The sequence below is a fragment of the Pseudochaenichthys georgianus genome, chromosome 5 (assembly GCF_902827115.2).
Source record: "Pseudochaenichthys georgianus chromosome 5, fPseGeo1.2, whole genome shotgun sequence".
Taxonomy (NCBI): Eukaryota; Metazoa; Chordata; class Actinopteri; order Perciformes; family Channichthyidae; genus Pseudochaenichthys; species Pseudochaenichthys georgianus.
The window spans coordinates 23,098,792-23,117,722 of NC_047507.1; the positions used below are offsets into that span (position 1 = coordinate 23,098,792).

The 18,931-nt window shown below is 42.1% G+C and overlaps 1 protein-coding gene across 1 annotated transcript; it reads left to right on the forward strand.

Moving 5' to 3' along the window:
• Nucleotides 1–1,082: 1,082 nt before the first annotated feature.
• LOC117446949 (LIM domain and actin-binding protein 1-like) lies at nt 1,083–18,624 on the forward strand. Its single transcript, XM_034083481.1, has 10 exons — nt 1,083–1,186; nt 4,074–4,212; nt 4,329–4,374; nt 11,641–12,069; nt 15,058–15,112; nt 15,416–15,513; nt 15,695–15,767; nt 15,965–15,999; nt 16,109–16,242; nt 16,373–18,624. Exons 2-10 carry the CDS (start codon nt 4,094–4,096, stop codon nt 17,454–17,456), a joined length of 2,073 nt encoding a protein of 690 aa, XP_033939372.1. The 5' UTR covers nt 1,083–1,186; nt 4,074–4,093; the 3' UTR covers nt 17,457–18,624.
• Nucleotides 18,625–18,931: the final 307 nt, after the last annotated feature.

Genomic DNA, 18,931 nt, shown 5'->3' on the forward strand with positions numbered 1-18,931 from the left:
TTTTCCATTATTGGACTTGGCCATTTGCAAAATCTATAACATTAAATATAAATATTTATTTATTTATGGATCTGAGTAACATAAACTTACTCAATTACTACTTTAGTGTATCTTTGCAGCAGATACTCTGGTATTCTCTTTAGCTTTTAAGTCGGTGTGTCATCATTGCATACATGTACTATGCACCATAAAACTGGTTTTGAGTACTTTGTCAGATCTTTATATTTCTGTCTGGGGATATATTTTGTCACAACCATGCAATGTAGACACAACAGCACTTTACAGACGTGTAGTGGAGCTCAACATGAAGGTTGGATCAAACATACTGTCGTGGTCCAAGAAAGGATGGCAAAGCTTATTGAGCTCATGTAAGTTCCTCAAATGAGTGCCATGATTTCCTTTTGCACTACACTACCTGACTTGACTTATTTAGAAGGCAAATGGAATGCAAACACATCCAATGCACTCTCCACATCGTCAACCTTTAGATCCCACCAAGATAGCTAAAAAGTTGCCTTTTTTGAAGTTGTTTATACTTGTCCGTTCATTAACACGATTGCCTTAGGAGCATGAACATGTCTGAATCAGGGCTCTTTTTTATGTATACTAATTTCTTTCTTCTCATATTTTTTGTAAGTCTTTGGAGCATCTTGTAAAGTGAATGATGCTATAAATAAAGTTTATTATGAGTATTATTATGTTTAGTAAAGTCATTTTAGTAATATTGTAAATTAATATATTTCATTTAACCAAATCACTTTTATAAGAGCAGTGTTCAACCAAACTGTGTCCTAGTCTACATCAGTCTCTGGAGAATCAGATGCTGTTCTGTCCAAGAGACCTGAGTTGTTTCTGCTGTCTTTATCTCTCTTAATTCCCCGTTCTTTAATTTTCCTTGAAAAATGAATTAGTATTGCTTGGTCTTCGCAGGAATTTGGGTGGGTGTGGGTGGGTTGGTGATGGGCGCACCCACGCACTGGCTCACACAGACATGTACCAAGGGGTAATGCAACACCTCAGCTCATTGGTGCATAAAGTCACATGATCCATCTCTTCCACTCCCATGACACCTTTCTGGTCTCTCCACCTCTGCCTGTCCCACACCGGGCGGTGACGCAGAGGCGGCAGCTAGTGTCAGGTGTCTCAAGGTTTCACAGAAAGAGTGACTCAACGGAAGTTCGCACAGGTAAGACAAAACTCAAAGAAAGGACGTGAAAATGTATGTTAATGACTCGAGTTCGGGCTGTGGTAAAATATATATACATATTTTGAATAGTCGAAATATTGGTGGAAACGTTTAGCCTTTGATTTTTTTTTAAATAATGCAGGTGCACGTACTAGGCGTCGGCTACTCTGTGTTGCTCTTAAAGCACTTACTGCTTCGATATAGGCTATGTATCGATGCAAACCCAGTCCAGCTGCTAAGTCTGTGTTGAAGTCTTAGATTTTACCATTATATTGCTCAGTCTGAATACAATTTATAACAAAATGCTCTATGAAGTAGATAACTAAATGTTGGCTCTCAAACTAGTTTCGCTTTTTACGATGCTACAAACCTGAAATGTACATTCTCCAGTTAACAAGCTGGCCTCGTAAGAGCTGCCAATCTTCAACACTTTAAAAAATACATTTTATCACCTGATATTGTGCATTTTACTTTAAATAGGAGTTGCTTCTTGGTCAATCATACGTTAAATATTGCCGACTCCTCCTTATGAGTCATACTGTGTCTGATTGTGTTGTGGTTACTTGCTTTGAAAGAAAGGTTGGTCTTAATGCAAGGGTTAAAGGTCAGTATGCACCTTTCACTGATACAGAGTGATGGAGATGAAGCTAAATGCGGGTGTTTTGATAAGCAGATTTCAAAAGCTCATAAATCAGATTGCAATGGTTTTAACGCTTGACATTGCTCGGCTTTGCAACTTGGTTGAATCAAGAACAACTTGTATTTTCTTCGTTATGATTAATTACCATAACGTCTATGTTCTCTGAAATCTTCTATACAGATAAGTAATACACAAAGTGAATGAAATCATTCCAGGAAGGGTGGAGGTCAAGCAAATAATCATTAGAGCAATGGGAGCTGGGAAATCGTGGGAATGTCATGCTACTTCTAATGTCTCTGCTTATAGCTTGAAGAGGAGTCCTTAACACAAATCAACTAAACCTATTTCAGAAAATCAGTCAAACACAATTTACTTATATAGCAACACATTTTCCTCAGGGTGCTTTATATCTGTACAGCAGATATATCTTTATGTTTAAGTTCCATTTGTTTAACTTAAACGTATTTGTTTGTATAGTTTATATTTACACCTGCATGTCGTCATCAGTGAGAGTGGTCTCCTGGGTGATTCTATTAGCTTCTCATACAAAACTGTCTAGAGAGTATTGACTTCTAAACAATGAGACCAACTTGAGGTTCAGTTCTCAGCCCTAGTCATTTTCACATGGAGTTGATGTGTACTCCATGTTTTTGATGTTGGTTTCTACAACTGTTACCTTTATGTAAAACAGGTGGATTGGCGACTCTTTACTCAGTCCACCTGTGTTATCCCTGTGAGGGACTCGTGGCTTGTTCAGGGTGTGTCCCTGCTTTAGCTTGATATCATACAATGGAGCTAGCAGGGATAGAAAGAGGAAGTTCTGGCAGGTTAAATGGTGCTGTGCTTAAAGCAATGTACCCCTTGAATAGTAACTGTACACAGAATAATATACAACTAATCAAAGACATGGTAAACTAACTTGTCCATCGGCCTCTGAACAATGTAGCAACTGTAAATAGCCTCAAGCGATTCAGACGGGAGAAACCCAATAGTCAGTCGACCGCCCTTCATATGCACGCTGAAGGCTCTTTGAGCATGTTTTTCTCTCACTGATTGTGCTGCTATGTTAAATGTTTGTGTTTCATGTATTTGTGTATGCTTATTTGTCTGTTGATGTTGGACATGGAGCTGCTGTGACGCAAGTCAAATTTCAGACTTGATTAAAGTAATATCGTATCGTATATCATTGTGCTGTTTCTAATCTTTGCTTCTGCCCATCTAGAAGCACAAACAATGGCCTGACAGTCAGTGTAATTAATTACATTACATATCATTATTACATATGATTATAATGTAATATAACATTTATGTTACTATGTAGGTAATACACGCAGTAGTGAAGTGTAGTTGCATTTGACAGTTTTCTACTCGGCTTATGTTGAAATTCAGTTGGGTCCAAAGTCCTCCCACTTGTCACCTGCATTGCCTTGCTACTGAGTGGTGATGTAATAGGTGTAACTGAGTAAAACGGCCTTGTTAGTAAATGATTATTGAGTCTGTCAGCTGTGCACAGTGGTGATTTTAACATAGTTATAATATTCTGTCTGAGCAGTAAAGTCGGATTCATAGTCTGACATTAAGACGTCTCTGAAACTGCATCAAAGGTGCATCTTCCGTCTGTAGCACCTATTTAAGTGTAGGTTTGTCCAAGTGACGTTAAAAAAGACTTTGTGTGCTATGTTGTGTCATTGTCAGGCACTGCTTCTCTCTGGTCTTTTGTGGATGTTGCCTATTGCGAGTTATCCTCTCATAATGATAATGTGCTCACTCTTGTGTTTCCATTTTGCATTCATGCGGCACAAACCGGTCTGCAAGTTCAAACATGCTAAGTTGTTTGTTTCCATGCATGCTGTATGAACACATACATGGGCAGCAACTCTATGGTATGTATGTTAGCGTGTTGAGTTGTGGGGTTAATTGATGGATAGCATGATACAGACCCAATCACTGATCTCAGACACCAGACAGTGCCTCGACATGCACAAACCTGGACTGTGCACATCAAGACGTTTTGTATCTAGTTACATGCTGTTTTTTTAAAATTATACTTCACCAACAAAACCGTTTGTATATCCAACGCTGTGTTACCTTGATTTACTTTGGAACAATTAGCTGGGGGGGACTGCATTTATCAACAGCTGAACTGGGACTGAAGTTTAGTTTTCCCCAACAAAGGTTTGGGAAATGATTTAGAAGGGATACTATGGTGTAGTACATAGCTAACAGTGGTTTGTGTTTTATTTCAAGTATTCTGATACGGTCTAAAGATGGAAAGTGCTCCCTTCAATCGACGGAACTGGGCGGCTCAGTCCCTGCGAGTCACTGCGAAGGAGCTGTCACTCAGCGGCCGAGGGAGAAACAATGCCCTCGCGGAACGCTTCTTCAAGTGAGTAACACCACTGATGTTTGTTGTTAACTCAAACCTGTTTTAATGCAAGAAAAATATTGTAAATGTTTTGGTTTTGAGTTCCCAGAGGTCACTGTTGCGTCTGTCTCTCTCAGGTATCAAAAATCTGCTGAAGTGTCAACTGCGGAGAAGAAAAAAGGAGTGAGTATATCTCTGTTAAGAAATTGCATTTCCATAAATGTTCAGATCTGAGATTTGTTGAGGTTTATGAAATAGCAGTGTACAGCTGTTCCTAAAGTTGTTACAAGAAAGACTGATTTAATTTGAGGTTTCACCCATGGAAATCTAAATCTACGATACGTTTATAGCTCTGTCATCTGCTTCTGCTATAGTCAAATGTAATGGTTACTTGAAGTGTGTGCATGCTGCATGTTATGCTCAGTAGCTGCTTGTGATGATCATTTGAACACACACTCAACATGCCAACACACTGTCTTTCCTGACCTCTCATTGGCTACTTGTTGTGATGGGCAGGCTATCAAACCTATAATCCTAATTCAGTGTAATCCCTTACAAATGCTCTTTGTTGCACCATCATGTACTGCAGCAGTACTGAAGATAGTTAGTTACTGATCATCAGCCTATAACATGAAGAAATATAAGGTAATGTCGCTGTGAAAGTTCTCTATGAAATTGTGTGTGTGTGTGTGTGTGTGTGTGTGTGTGTGTGTGTGTGTGTGTGTGTGTGTGTGTGTGTGTGTGTGTGTGTGTGTGTGTGTGTGTGTGTGTGTGTGTGTGTGTGTGTGTGTGTGTGTGTGTGTGTGTGTGTGTGTGTGTGTGTGTGTGTGTGTGTGTGTGTGTGTGTGTGTGTGTGTGTGTGTGTGTGTGTGTGTGTGTGTGTGTGTGTGTGTGTGTGTGTGTGTGTGTGTGTGTGTGTGTGTGTGTGTGTGATAATAACAACAACAAGAATACTTTGTTTTTGTACTTCATTATTACTTTCATATCCAGGTCCAATAGTATGTGTGAAATGTACAGGGATACATTTAAATGAGCAAAAGACCATCTGTCTGTGAGAAGGGCGTGGGGGGATTGAGGGAAGGGGGGACTTTTTAAAGACTTTTTAAAGATGACAATACAAGGGTTGGATAAATTACATTAAAAAGTTCATAGACATTTTAAACATTTTTGGGCCACAGCTTCTCACATGTGAAGATGTGCTGCCTTTCTCTGTCATTATTAATTATTATATAGTGTTTGGACATCATACTGAACTGAATTTATTTGTGAGTGGTCTGTAATTAGGGTTGGGTACCGAGAACCGGTTCCGGTTCGGAACCGGTTCCAACATTTCGATTCCAACGGTATCATTTAGAAATGTGAATTTCGGTTCCGCTTTTCGATTCCTGAGGAAATGTTTCTCGCCGCTCTCCGTAGCCTACTGCATGACTGCAGCGGGGCGGGAAATGTAGCGTTGTACCTACACTTCCTACAGTGTAACCTGAGACCAGGGCCGGCCCGTCGCACTGGCATTATAAATGTTCGCCTAGGGCGCCAGATCTGTGGAGGCGCTGCGCTGACAGCTCTGGGAGAAAAAATAAATGTTTTGACCGTTGGTGCTCATCCTAATTTTCGGCCTTGATGTAACAACATTCATAATTAAGTAAATGTAACACCCTTTTCATCCCGGTTACACTTTTCATTTGCCCTGTACGATGGGCGCTGCAAGTGATGAAAATGGGGGATGTTGGCTTATCTGGCAACCGCAGCTCACGAGGGTGCACTGGAACCGGCGCTGTTGTTATTAGCATCTGGTGCTAGCTGCTCTAACGGAAGAAGAAGAAGATGTTTCTACAATGATGTGGAGGGAGAGTCCTCTCCAGTCAGACTGAGAGGCTGATAACTTCAGCTCAGTGAGGTAAAGGACTCTCAGTGTTTAGATAGTTCACTTTAGTCTAAGTTATCTCAGTGGGTCTCAAACGTTTTGATCACAATTTATGTAAACACATATTTCCAAGGCACTCCTTTATAATTATTGGGATAAAACAGGTTTGAAATCATTCCAATGTAAACTATAGGACAGTAAACCAGACATATCGTTTTAAACTGGAGATCAAAAAATATGCATAAATAAAATAGTAAAATAAGATATGAATGAACAACAAAAATAAAATGCATTACATGTAGGCTATTTGTTATTTAATTATTCAAATGTAAACCGATCTTTTTCATATGGGTGTTTGGAGTTGTGCCCCCTAGATCTAGTCTCTAGTAATTTTGCGTGTGCACCAGATTGAAGCATTTTACTTCAAAATGTTCAAACATTTCTTCCCGGTATGCCTGAGAAGGCAGATATGCTTGTTTTTCTCAACAAGAACTGTTTTTAAAAGTTGTACTGTTGTAGCTTCAGGGGTTCTCAGGTTAAAGTTACATAGCAGTGAATATAAACAGACTGATTAATGTGAATATTACTTTAAACTAACCTGTGTAAAAGTTTCTCGAATAAATGTAATTTTTTTTGGTGGAAGAAGCATGTATCATTTTTTTACCCTGCCCCTCAAAGAATCGGAATCGAGAACCGTTAAGAACCGGAATCGAAAAGTAGAATCGGAATCGGAATCGTGGAAATTCAAACGATACCCAACCCTATCTGTAATTATCTTGGTCATTATCAGAAAATAACTGAAGAACTCTGAATATAATCTGTGAAACATTTTTTTTAATCTATGTACTAGATTTGAGACAGTTTCCACAACAGAGTGATTGCTTGGTCCAGGCCCAGTTCCAGAACAAAATGACTCGGAGTGCATCTGAGATTAGAGAGGGTGCAGGGGTAAAGTGCTATTTTTATAAGTGAGGAGTGGACCTAACACCTTCTAGGGGGGTCCGGGGGCATGCTCCCCCGGGAAGATTTATTTTTTAAATATTGAAGTTAAAAGCATCAATCTGGTGCACTTTGAGAGCAACATTAAGAGATCTATGGATCTATGTGCTCTTTGCTTGATTCATGCCTTCCCAGTCCCTTATCACGTAGCCTATAAAAGCATGGTGCCAGTTGTAGTAGCCAGTTGTGGTGAAGGCATCTGACTTACTTGAACCGAAATGTCTACATGCATAGCAGAAGATGGCATATTTTTTACATGAATATTCCAGCCAATCTCTGTTTTGAAACCATGAGCTGCAAAATGAGCGCCTTACCCCGCTGTACAGGAGAGTTGGGTACTTGTTTAAATATACCTGGGCAGGCTCTGTTTTGCCGAGGTCCTCTGGCACTTGCGGGCCGCTGAGGGGTGGCGGTGTTTGGGGCAACGAAGACGGCTGCGGCTGCTCCGCCTCCGTGGGCGAGGCGGACAAAGCCGGCGAGGCGGACAAAGCCGGCGAGTCGGGCGTTAGTGTCCACGACAGTGGCCGCGGGTAACGTAATGTCCCCATGATCTGAACTGTTATTACCTGCAGTAGATGCAGTGTTACTGCTGGCGATAAGGGCTGGTTGTTTTAACAATTTTCTGAGTTCCATCATTGACTGCTGTGTAAGCACCTTGCAGATGACGAACGTGCAGCGGCACAGGTCACGCGCACCTGACATAATAACGTTACTTACCGTTTAAATTGACCAAATAAAATGCAGCAGACAATGTTATTTAACCACAATTTATTTTATTTCAACTATATTCTTCTTCTTATTATTATTGTTATTATACATGTAATATTTTTCACTTTTCATTTTTCAAATGAGGGTGCATAACGACTCAACTGAGGGTGCAATGCACCCCCGTAGAACCGGGCCTGTGTGAGCTGTTATCACATTGAGGAAGATCATTTTCCCTCAGAGTAATCCCCATCAGCCTTCAAAAAGAGATGGGTCTGTCTGCAGACCGCAGCAAGGAGGCGTTTCCTATAGGGGCGTTTCCTAACTTTTTTTATCCAGCTGCTTTTATAAATCCTCGCAGAAGAAGTCATTGTTCTAGTGATGGGAATTCCGGCTCTTCTTGCTGAGCCGGATCATTTGGCTCACCAAGAAGAGCCGGCTCTTTCGGCTCCCGAAGGGCTCTTCAGTTTACCACATATTATACCTTTTAATTAAATCAAATGTAGCGCTGTTTTGACTAATTATTTATATGTGTACACATATATCACTTAAATTATTCAAGACATCCTTTGTACTAAATTATTCAAAAGTAAAAATTACATGTTTAATATAAATTATTTGCTGTGGCCAATTGTTTTCATTGCATTTACAGACCCGTGTAACTCTCTGATACCACCCAATTAATGCATTGACTTGCTTGTAGAACCACGCTACACAAAACAGATGGCAACACCTATAAAAACTATTTAAAAAAAGGGGCTACTGTATCAACCTATATAAAGTATATAAATATAGTTTTTCTCCCTGCAGGAGAGGGGAGCGTGCTTTGAGATCAACTGCTAGGCTGCAGCGGGGAGAAGAGGGGGACAAAAAGTAGGAAGAGAAGTAATGGGTCAGAAACCCTCCTTTTTACGCAGCGGTCCAGACATAGACATCATAGCTACGGCGACATAGTTGCCAGTTACTTTTGGCATTAGGGCAGGGATATCTTTCAAGGTTTGACATAATGAATTGTGCTACTTGTAAAGCAAGCAACGATGTTTTCAAATCTGTAATCAAAAAGCTCCTCAAAAACACTATAGAAGCAGTTCCTGCCGTTGTTACGTTAGTTCAAACAGTAACAACGGACTACTTTTCTTAGCGGATGCATGTCAATTTAAATCAATACAAAAAACAATTTTTTAAATCATTAAAATCTTTTTCTAAATCCATAAAAGCATTTCAATTATTATTGGGAGTCATGTCGTTACTTTGTTGAGAATGTGGCCGTGTGTAATAAGCGGGATAATGTCCACATTGCACATTGCATGTGCCTTCATGCCGATCTAGATCCCTCCGCAAAAACAAAACAAAAAACGTCTCGTTCGCGGGCGAGAGCCGGCTCCCGTCGTTCACTATAGGAAACGCCCCTATAGGAAACGCCCTATAGGAAACGCCCCTATAGGAAACGCCTCCTTGCTGCGGTCTGCAGACAGACTCTATAGTTCAAAAAGGCTTGACGGTCTCAGCATTGGTCCACGTGGTGCAGTCTAAGGTCCTTAATGAGGAGGAGTTTGAAAGATCAAGGCATCTCTCTCCATAGAGGAGCATTTACACGTTTACAGCGTGTATTGCCTCCTTTAGGCTTCAACACTCCTTTAGGCTTCATCTCCAGAGTGTACAGGGAGCAGTTCAATATATTGTAATAGCGTAAGACAAATGGACTTCATTCAGTTTTATAGTTAAGGTGTGTTTTTGGTAGATTCAGGTTTAGCTTGTTATTGATTCTTCTTAAGCTGCCCTAAACAGTTTCTTTTGTACAATATTCTGCGTTTTTCTCTGATGGGCTCAGGGTTATACAACATATATATCAGTTCACTGCAGTCATTTCATACGTTAAAAACCACAGAGGATGAAAACACAATAAAGCAAGAAGGCTTATTTTCAGAGTGAATGCTTTTTAACTGCAACATCCGGGGTTTTAATCAGGTTTAAAATCCAGTTTTGGGACCTTGCTAAATGTCATCAACTTTTGACATTGTCCTTTGTCAAACGCCGGTTAAAATGCAACTAAAAATAATCTTTTAAAAACATCAGTTTTAGTGGCTATTGTTATTTTTTCTTCCAGTGTTTTCCCCTACACTTTGGTGTGTATTCCATATGTTATGTCATTTATTTTCAATCTCTCAAAATAAGTGCTAAGTAGACACATTTGTATTGCTATTATCTTGAGAAATAATTTGTGAGTGGATAATTTAAAAGCCGGCACAGCATACAAAGAGTTAACTTTTCCCTGAATGTATCATTTCCTGCTGTGGTTTCCTGGGTATTCTGCCTCTCTCAGTCGCTCTCCTGGTGTTAAAGGGGCTGGACTAGCTCTCAGATTCTGTTCAGCCGCTAACATCTGTGAGAGTTCTGTCTCTCAGCACCCTGACCTGTGAAGGACCAGCCAAAGGACTCTCTATTTCATTGCTGTCAAGTTGGAGTTACATCTTGTTTGTACTCAAACAAATTCACAAGTTTCTCCTTCTTTCAATCTTACTGCTTAAAAAACGGGAACAATCTTGCCACTGTCCTGCCTTCTCTGCTCACCCCGGACTTTCCTCACAAAGACAGTAATTGTGCGTCAGTTTTTTGTACACTTTGGGGTTTTTGTCCCTTCTGTTCAGTTCTTTATTCTCACATTTGTATTCTTCCTCTTTTTGTCTGATTGTGTTCTTGCATGTTCTTATAACTTATTTGTAGATCTACCAGATGTCGTTTTCTGTACTGTTATGCTATGGAAGTTGTTCATTTAGGGAGTAATTGTGTGCTTTTCTTTGTTGGTCAACTTTAATCCTCTTTATATTAAATGTTAGATTCATTTGTACTTTGTGGAGTTGTGGTTTTCATAACATAACATTGTTTAAATGTTTTCTTCTGGCCTGACTTTAGCTGGGAGGCTTTCCAACAAAAGCTCACAATGTTCTCTAAGATTTATTAGCTGATTATTTTACTTATATGAAAGTGATTTATTCACATGTCCACATCCTCTTTATTCAACGTGTCATTCCTTTTTTAAAATAAAGGAAGTTCACAGCGGTCACCCGGCAGTAGTGTGCCTCCTGTGGAGCTGTTGTGCAGTTTGCTGCTCAACATGTTTTATTGTCACGAATGGCTGAGTGTTGAACAGAGCACTCCCCAGTGTTCTTTTGGGAAAGGTGAAGTTGTCGCGTGGAAAGGAATGCAGCTGAATAAAATCTGCCTGCATGCTCGTCCCTGTTATGTCCATCTTGAGCCAATCGTAGCCTTCAGTTGCCGCAGGAAAACATCTACTTCCTGGACCAACTTTGAACAGCTGTTCACCTAATCTGTCAGTGAAGCCAAGCTCAGATTCTGGCATGTCCTTTATTCCATCCAGCTGTGGGTTTAGTACTGTTTGCTGCCAAAAGGAAATGCTTTTATAATTCACCATATAGACAGATGACAGGAACAAGACCAAACTATACTTTTAATTGGCAGTGCTTTTGAATAATTCTCACTAAATAACAGTTTTTTCCACCAGGCTGAACTCTCTCCCCCCTCTCCCCACTGGACTTTAACACTCCACACACACTCAGACACTCAAATCCAGTACCAGACACCTTCTACACTGCTATGGACAATCTTGCACTAATGTACATTTCCCAAAGATAATGAAGTGACTGTTATTTTGTATTTATTGATTGTTGTGCTTTTATTTATGTCTTAATGTGTGCATATGTATACATGTGTCTGTTGATTGTGTATATACATATTTTTATATATATTTGTATTCAGGATTGTGGGAAACGGTATTTTGATCTCTCTGTCTGTACACACAAACTGAAAGATTGACAATAAAGTTGACCTTAAAGTTTGAATCTTTTTTGTCTTCCTCACAGTCTAACAGTGTGACATCCTCCCTGCGGTCGGGCAACCTGAGTGCTCTGAAGAAGCGCTGGGAGCAGCCACAGAACAAGCCGTCCTCCGTCCCGACCCCCAGCCAGCCCCCCCCTCGCAGCAGGCCCCCTGCTTTGGCCAGGCCTGCATCTATCGCTGAGCACGACCCTCCATTGAAGAGCCCCGGGGTGCCACCCTCTCAGGGAGATCAACTTACAGCCAGTGTGGTCCAGAAGCCCGCAGCAGCTCCAGAGGCATCCAAAGGCGAAGAGCAAACCGAGATGGAGAGGGATGTGCTGACACACCGGGAAAGACCTGAAAAGCTTGAAGAGCAAGTTCCAACCAGCCCCTGTGCCTCTTATGAAAAACCCAGAGTGCCACTAACCAACCTGAAGATGAAGTTTGAGAGGGGAGAGGAGACCATGGGCAAGGTACACACAAATCACTTCATGTTTAACATCAGACACATTTGAGACACTTCTAGGTGGGACAGCCCCTCCACACTTTAATAAGTACAATATTTTAAAAAGACTGGCAAAAAGTTCTCAATTTGTGTCTACATTCGACATTAACTGAGGTCATATTTGCTTATGAATGAGGCTCTTGGTCACTTTGTTTGCCAACATTGCCAGCTGTTAATGTGTTGGCCAAGTTTATCAGGCATTGGTCATAAACACCCTTTTCTGAACCCATGTTGAGAAGAAAAGATGTAGTTAAATTTATGTTGCATTACCTCAATCTGTTTCAATTCAAATCTTTAAAGGAACTCTTTAAACAGTTATGGCGCTTTTCCACTGTAGCACGGTTTAAGCTTTTTTTTGCTTTTCCACTAGGGGTAGTTCCGGCTCAGGGCTACTTTTTCACATTTTTTCTGGCCTTACAAAATCGAGGTTCTTACCGGGCTGAATATGCTAAACTAGTGACGTAAACACTCTCGACTGCTGAATGGTCAGAGTGAATCGCTGGCAAGGGGGCTACAATTACAACAAAATGAACATATTTGACCGTGATTTAATTGTACTACACGTTTCAAAATGATGCCGAAATAACAACATACTGATACCGGTCTGCAGACAAGACGGCAGGCGAAAAATGCGTGTTTTCTGAATGGAGATCGGATCGATCAGGCTAAGCTAACGTTGTATATGCTCCGTCCACACTCACAACAACGGCCTACAGACATAAATAAACCAGCGACTGTATTCACCATGACACAGACAGTCTGTGGTTTGTACTTGTTTAACTTTTGTCCAGTTTCTGTACAGATATGAGGAGCTGTGAGGTGAGTGCTAGCGGCTGATGTTTTGGTTTTGTGGTTCGCATTGAAGATGACGTCACGGCAGTTTTACGCAGTGTCGCTCCGCCCGCCGAACAGCCGATTGCCCCGCCACAATGCGTTACTATAGCTACTACCCCAGTTGGTAAACTGTAATGGAAACACAGCATAAAGTGAGCCTGGCCTACCAAGGCCTAACCATACAGTACTAAGCCGTGCTAGGTCCTGCAGTGGAAAAGTGCCATTAGATCCTAATTTACAAGGCTTGTTATGCCCTCCAGCCTTACAGCAAAACAATAGTGACTAAACCAAACAGAGGACAGGAATGAGTGGTGCAGTTTGTTGTAGGACAATGCAATTAGTTTGCATATGTAAAACAGAGATAAGAAGCCACCTGTTATTGAGTATAATAACCATTTCCAAACAGCAGCTAAGGACAAGGACAAGGTCCTTTCTTTGACCACGGAGTTGTGTTTAGGTTGTCATACTTTCAGATGCAGTATCCACTGTTCCCTGTATTTTCCGAAGATGTCTTGTTCCACCTGGTTTGTGGCCCTTCTCCCCCCCCCCATTTTCGGTCTCTCACTCTCCTGCAGTGTCTCTCTCCCTCTTAGCCCAAAACAACAAGCCCTCCACTCTTCACCTTCCATAAGAGAGGAATGTGGGAACATTCCTGACCGAAAGCTGTTTCTTTCTTCAGAGGATCACCTCTGAGGAGCGACGGGCTTTATCTCACTTTTCATTAGCCACAGTGTGTGTTTCCAGCAGCCCTGAGCTTCAGTTTTAGGTTTCCATTTTATAGGCTTTTTTATGTCATGTTGTGCAGTTTGTGGTGTGTGCTACAGTTTTCAACACACTGCTTGAACACCTTTTTTGCAAGTAGCAGTGTCTAAAAATGCTGACATATGGCTTTAGGTTACTGTTGAACATGTACAGGGTGGACTGAGTTGTAACACTTATGGCGCATTTCCACTGCAGCGGGTAGCCCCGTTTAAGTGTCCTTAATCGTCCTCAAGCGGCCAGGCCAGTTTTTGGTGGCCTTTCCATATAGCGTAGCACCGGCTAGCGGGTACTTTTTCCCTCTTTTTCCGGCCCCATAAAATCGTGGTTCTATCAGGCCAGGGCCAGGGCCAGGGCTGAACTAGTGACGTCATCACTCTCGACTGCTGATTGGTCAGGGAGAATCGTCACAAGATCGCGCGCGAGATCATCCCTAGCGTCACAAATATATCTAGAAGCAAGCCAAAAAGCCGATCGCCCCGCCTACACTGCGTTGCTACCCCAGGTCCTAAACTGTAATGGAAATGCGCCACGGCCTCGGACTGCCTGCGAGGCAGCCCGAAGCCTGAGCAAGGACGCTTAAACGAGGCTACCCCGCTGCAGTGGAAATGTGCCATTAACTCTGTCAATAATCCTGCAAGAAAAGGTTCAATCTTCTTATATTTAGTATACACAAAGCTTTGAGTGTTTTATATTGCGTTTGGTGGTTTGGATTGGATGAGGACGACGGTGGCACAACACAAATCCACAGTCCCACTAAAAACGTTCTGAAAAATAATTGTCCACAACTCTTCTCCACCTGTGTGTGCATGTGTGTATGTATGTGTGTATGTGTGTGTGTTCAATACAACTGCTGAGAGGAACTGTCTGGTTTAGTTAATGTTAGTGACACATGGGCATACACACAAAGCAGGGGTTAAAGGCATGTTACAGGGTGTCCATGCAGATACCTGGCATTTTTTCTGCTGGAGACAGATGTCAAAAAGTATAAAAACTGGTGACTGTACTAGCTGGTGTGTCTTTACTGAAGTGTTGCTGAGACGGAGCATGTAGTTTGGTGTTTGAGAAGTACGACACCTACAGGTCCTCAGTTAAGGTTGAAAGATTTAGATATAGTACGTGTCCCTGAATCTCCCACTAAGGCATCTTAATCAAGTTGTTGTTTGTTGCAGTGTTCTCCAAAATGTGAGGATGATGCATTCCAAAACCTTTGTGAATAATTGGTCTGGATGTCTTGTGATATCCATTTGTGAAACAGTTAGTGCCTCACATATAGGCTGTGAATTTTGTACTTTTTCATGCCATTAACTTAGTAATTAGGCCTCTGATCTCAACTATTTTTCTTTCCCTTTTCCTCTTACAGGCTGGCAGGACAACCCTTCGCAGTACTTCATCAGAGGACATGGACCAACATGAGGGTAAAGAAAACACACACACACACACACACACACACACACACACACACACACACACACACACACACACACACAGCACTTTAGATAATGAATGGAGCTTCTGCACAATAGTGGGGGTGATGCAAAATGCAGAATTAAATAATTGTCATCTCCTAACCCCTAACTTTTTTCCCGAATCCACTGAGTTAGAAGAAAGTTTTGTTTCAATGAACACAATGAAATGTGTGAAATGCAGCCATAGATTTGACGTGTGTTTACTGCAGAATACAATGAAAGGATTAAGCGTGTTTATATGTCCTGCTTTAGGTCTGACTGTGCGTGACAGAGTGTTGGACTCCACATCCACGAGGGACAAGATGGCCAAGTATCAGGCTGCTGCTTCTAAACAAGGCGCCACCCGCTCTGTGAGTTCAACAAGAGCTGAATTTAAACATATAACTGGGATAACAGTGGGGTTTTTTGTAAATACAGGTGTTTTCAAAGTCTGTTTTTTTTAACTGGGAAATACACAGCAGTTCTCTCTGTCGCAGCCACTTGACACATGTGTTTGTTTCCCTCTTTTCTTCCCCTTTGTGCTTCCTCCAGGCCGCAGAGGTGCCTGCTCCAAAAACATCTGCACCATCAATTCAGAAACACATTCCTGCACCTGAACGCAATGGTGAGTCGTAGTGGACACTCAAAGGGCATTGATAGTGTTATTTATGCAGTTTAACCTGTAATGTAAAATGGAACATTAACTACTATATTAATATTCCCAAATTACTCTGACACCGAGTATGAGACACGGTTTGGTTTGGTTTGATTGCTCTTTCCAGCTGCTCAGTAAAACACTGACTGATGCTTTGTCTGTTTCAGGGGACAGCAGCAGCGAGCAGCCCAAAGCACCTCGGGTGAGTCAGTCATTCCAAAAAGATGGACACATTCATGAAGCATCGAAAGAAATGTGCACTTTTAGCCCTTTCTAATTATGGATTTGTGTTACTTTCATTGTGTGTTTAGAAGTTCAGCGCACCGGTGAGGGAGACGTGCGTCGATTGTGAGAAGACGGTGTACCCGTTGGAGAGACTGGTCGCTCTTCAGCATGTCTACCACAAAAGTTGCTTCCGCTGTGTTCACTGCAGCACCACGCTCAGGTCAGTTGTGCACTGTCACATATTTCCTACATTTTCAACGTGATTTTGAAATGCCTCCCTGGTGGCCGATCACAAGAACCTCAAAAACGGAAATTAGCAAAATAACATCTTTGCCATTTTTCATTTCTAGTCTTGGGAACTACGCCTCTCTGCATGGCAAAGTCTACTGCAAGCCCCATTTCAGCCAGCTGTTCAAAGCTAAAGGCAACTATGACGAGGGCTTCGGCCATCGGCCTCACAAGGAGCTCTGGGAGCCTCGAGCTGATGGAGAGGAAGGTGAGGAAGTGTTGACACCGAGGGAGCAAGCGGCCCCAGCAGCGCTGACGCGTCCCGCTGAGACTGTCTCAGAGAAACAGGGGCCTCCGGCTGTGGAGACCTCTCAGCCGGTGAAGGTAGGAGACCTGACTGCCAGACTGGAGACACGTGTGCAGAAACCTGTCAGGGCCGAGGAGAAGCCAGAGTCTGCAGAGAAGCCGGTGGAGAAACGCAGGCTGAGGGTCGCCTGGCCCCCCCCGGCTGGTGAGGGCCCCTGTGGGACAGAAGCACTCAGTCCAGTCACAGAGGGAGTTTCTTCAAACCGACCTTGGAGAGCCAAGTGGCCCCCGGGGGACGAGGTGCCTTCACCCTTCCAGAGCTCAGACCGGGCTGAGCTGAAGAGCCTGAGGAGGAGCTCTTCTCTGAAGGAGCGCATTCGGCCTTTTACAATCGCACCCAAACCCCGCGCAGCCGCCCCCCCGGAGCCCAGGGAGCTTCGGCGCCCTCTCAAATCCCTGCTGGACTGGAGGGCATCCTTCGAGGACAAACAGTCTGAAGAACCAGCAGTGGAGAAGAAGCCAGAGCCGCAGAAGCTGAAACGGCAGGAAAAGAAAGAAGAGTCATTGCCTCGAATACCGAGCGAAGATGAAGAAAATACAAGCGATGCCATCTCAGACGAGGCTGTGGAGACCGAGCCGCTGGAAGAGAGAGAGAAACCATGGAAGAGAGGAACAGCAGCAGCAGAAGACAAGATGGTGGAAGATGAACACTCTCTGAGAAGCAACTCCCCCGATATCTCACCGTCCGCCTCTCCACCTCCACAGCCGAAGCAGGACCGCGCCTCCCAGGATGTGGGCTTCTGGGAGGAGGACAAAGAAGGAAGTGATGCAGAGGAGCTGAGTGCGGAGGATATGATCAAGAGGAACCGCTACTATGACGACTCTGACTCTGACTCATAGAGACATCTAACAGTCCTATAGTCACCTCCAGCCACCCTATAACACTTTTACGGTTTTGTATATTCAGTTTATTGGTAGATCACAAATCTAGCTTTGCAGGATTTTATAGTGTTATAGGAGAGTTGCGAAAATGTGGAATAGGTGTGTGTGTGCTTTTATATTCGATAACTGCCTTTTAATTGTATACTGATAAATATCTAATTCAGCCTTCACACGGCTCCTGATTATACTGGAAGGTCGGCCTCTATGCATTCATTAACGTTATATTATGTTTTATTTTGACATGTATTTGTCAGAGGCAAGTTTAGAAATAGCGGCGAGAGGGGGGGGGGGGGGGCTGTGAAATGTCGGAATCAAACCTGGTACGTTCTGTTCTGTAACCACTCCAAAGCACTCCATGCCTCTATTTAATGTAATCATCTCGTGATCATTTGATGCACCATCATTTCATTTGTAGGTAATGTGTCCAAAAACCCTTAAACTTTAGGCAGCACTTTAAGTGCTTTTTAATGACATTCAGCTAAACAGTCCAGAAAAGACCAAATAATCTTTTACCAAAAAGCCCTCACCACGATGTTTTCAGGGAGTAAATGTCTGGGCGTCTTGTAGCTATTTTTTTTTTAACAAAGTGCCTCAATTTAAATTGTCAACACTAGAAACAAACGTAAGACACATTAGAAAGCTCTGGATTAGATTTGAGCAACGCTAGAAATCAACCAAATGAGTTTAGAAATAACTGGAAATGTTAAAATACTTAATAGCAGACAATAGCAGTCTACTGACTTGTTAGTGAGCCTTTTTCAGTAGACATTAATATCAGTATCCTGCAGGGGGCTCTCTGGTTTGGTGGATCATTTACCTGTTCCTGAACTCTTCTAATCACCATAGCAACATTCGGAGGAGAAAATGTGATTAATTAACGTTTCTACTGACAGCTATATTCAAGTCTAAGTAGCATATAAATCATCTCCCTGGGCCTTCTGGATTTGTGTTCAACATTTCCAAATGTGATCAACTTTATATGGTTTGTAAAACATTTTGTATTTTGTAATGTGCCTGGAACATTTGTTCGCCATGCAGAATATTTTTTCATAATTTGTATAATGCCATAAAGGGCTTTCTGTCTAAAATGTTGTTGAAACACAATTAAAATATATCAAAACGGAAATGGAGTTTGCAGCCAATTACTTTGACTTTTAACATCCAGCACGTGTTTTACTCGATTCAGGTTTCTTTACCTGCTGGCTAGTGTCAGTTTCATCTTGTTGTATTCATGTATTGTTTATGAGCGTCCTTCATGCTATGCTTTTGAGAACAGACGGCCATTATAACTATGAATCCAAAGAAAATGCCCAACAAAACTGGATGATGGATATAATGTCCTTTTTTAAAGATCCTTTTTTAGATAAATAATAAGTACCACTGCTGTAAGTACTTGCATAGTTTAAAACATCCAAGACAGTAACAAAACATTT

What these genes read in the sequence shown, in the direction of transcription:
- LOC117446949 (XM_034083481.1), top strand. Translation starts at nt 4,094, where the DNA reads ATGGAAAGTGCTCCCTTCAATCGACGGAACTGGGCGGCTCAGTCCCTG. An exon ending in CTGCGGAGAAGAAAAAAGGA is followed by an intron (nt 4,375 to 11,640) that starts GTGAGTATATCT and finishes TCTTCCTCACAG; the next exon opens with TCTAACAGTGTGACATCCTC. An exon ending in GAGAGGAGACCATGGGCAAG is followed by an intron (nt 12,070 to 15,057) that starts GTACACACAAAT and finishes TTCCTCTTACAG; the next exon opens with GCTGGCAGGACAACCCTTCG.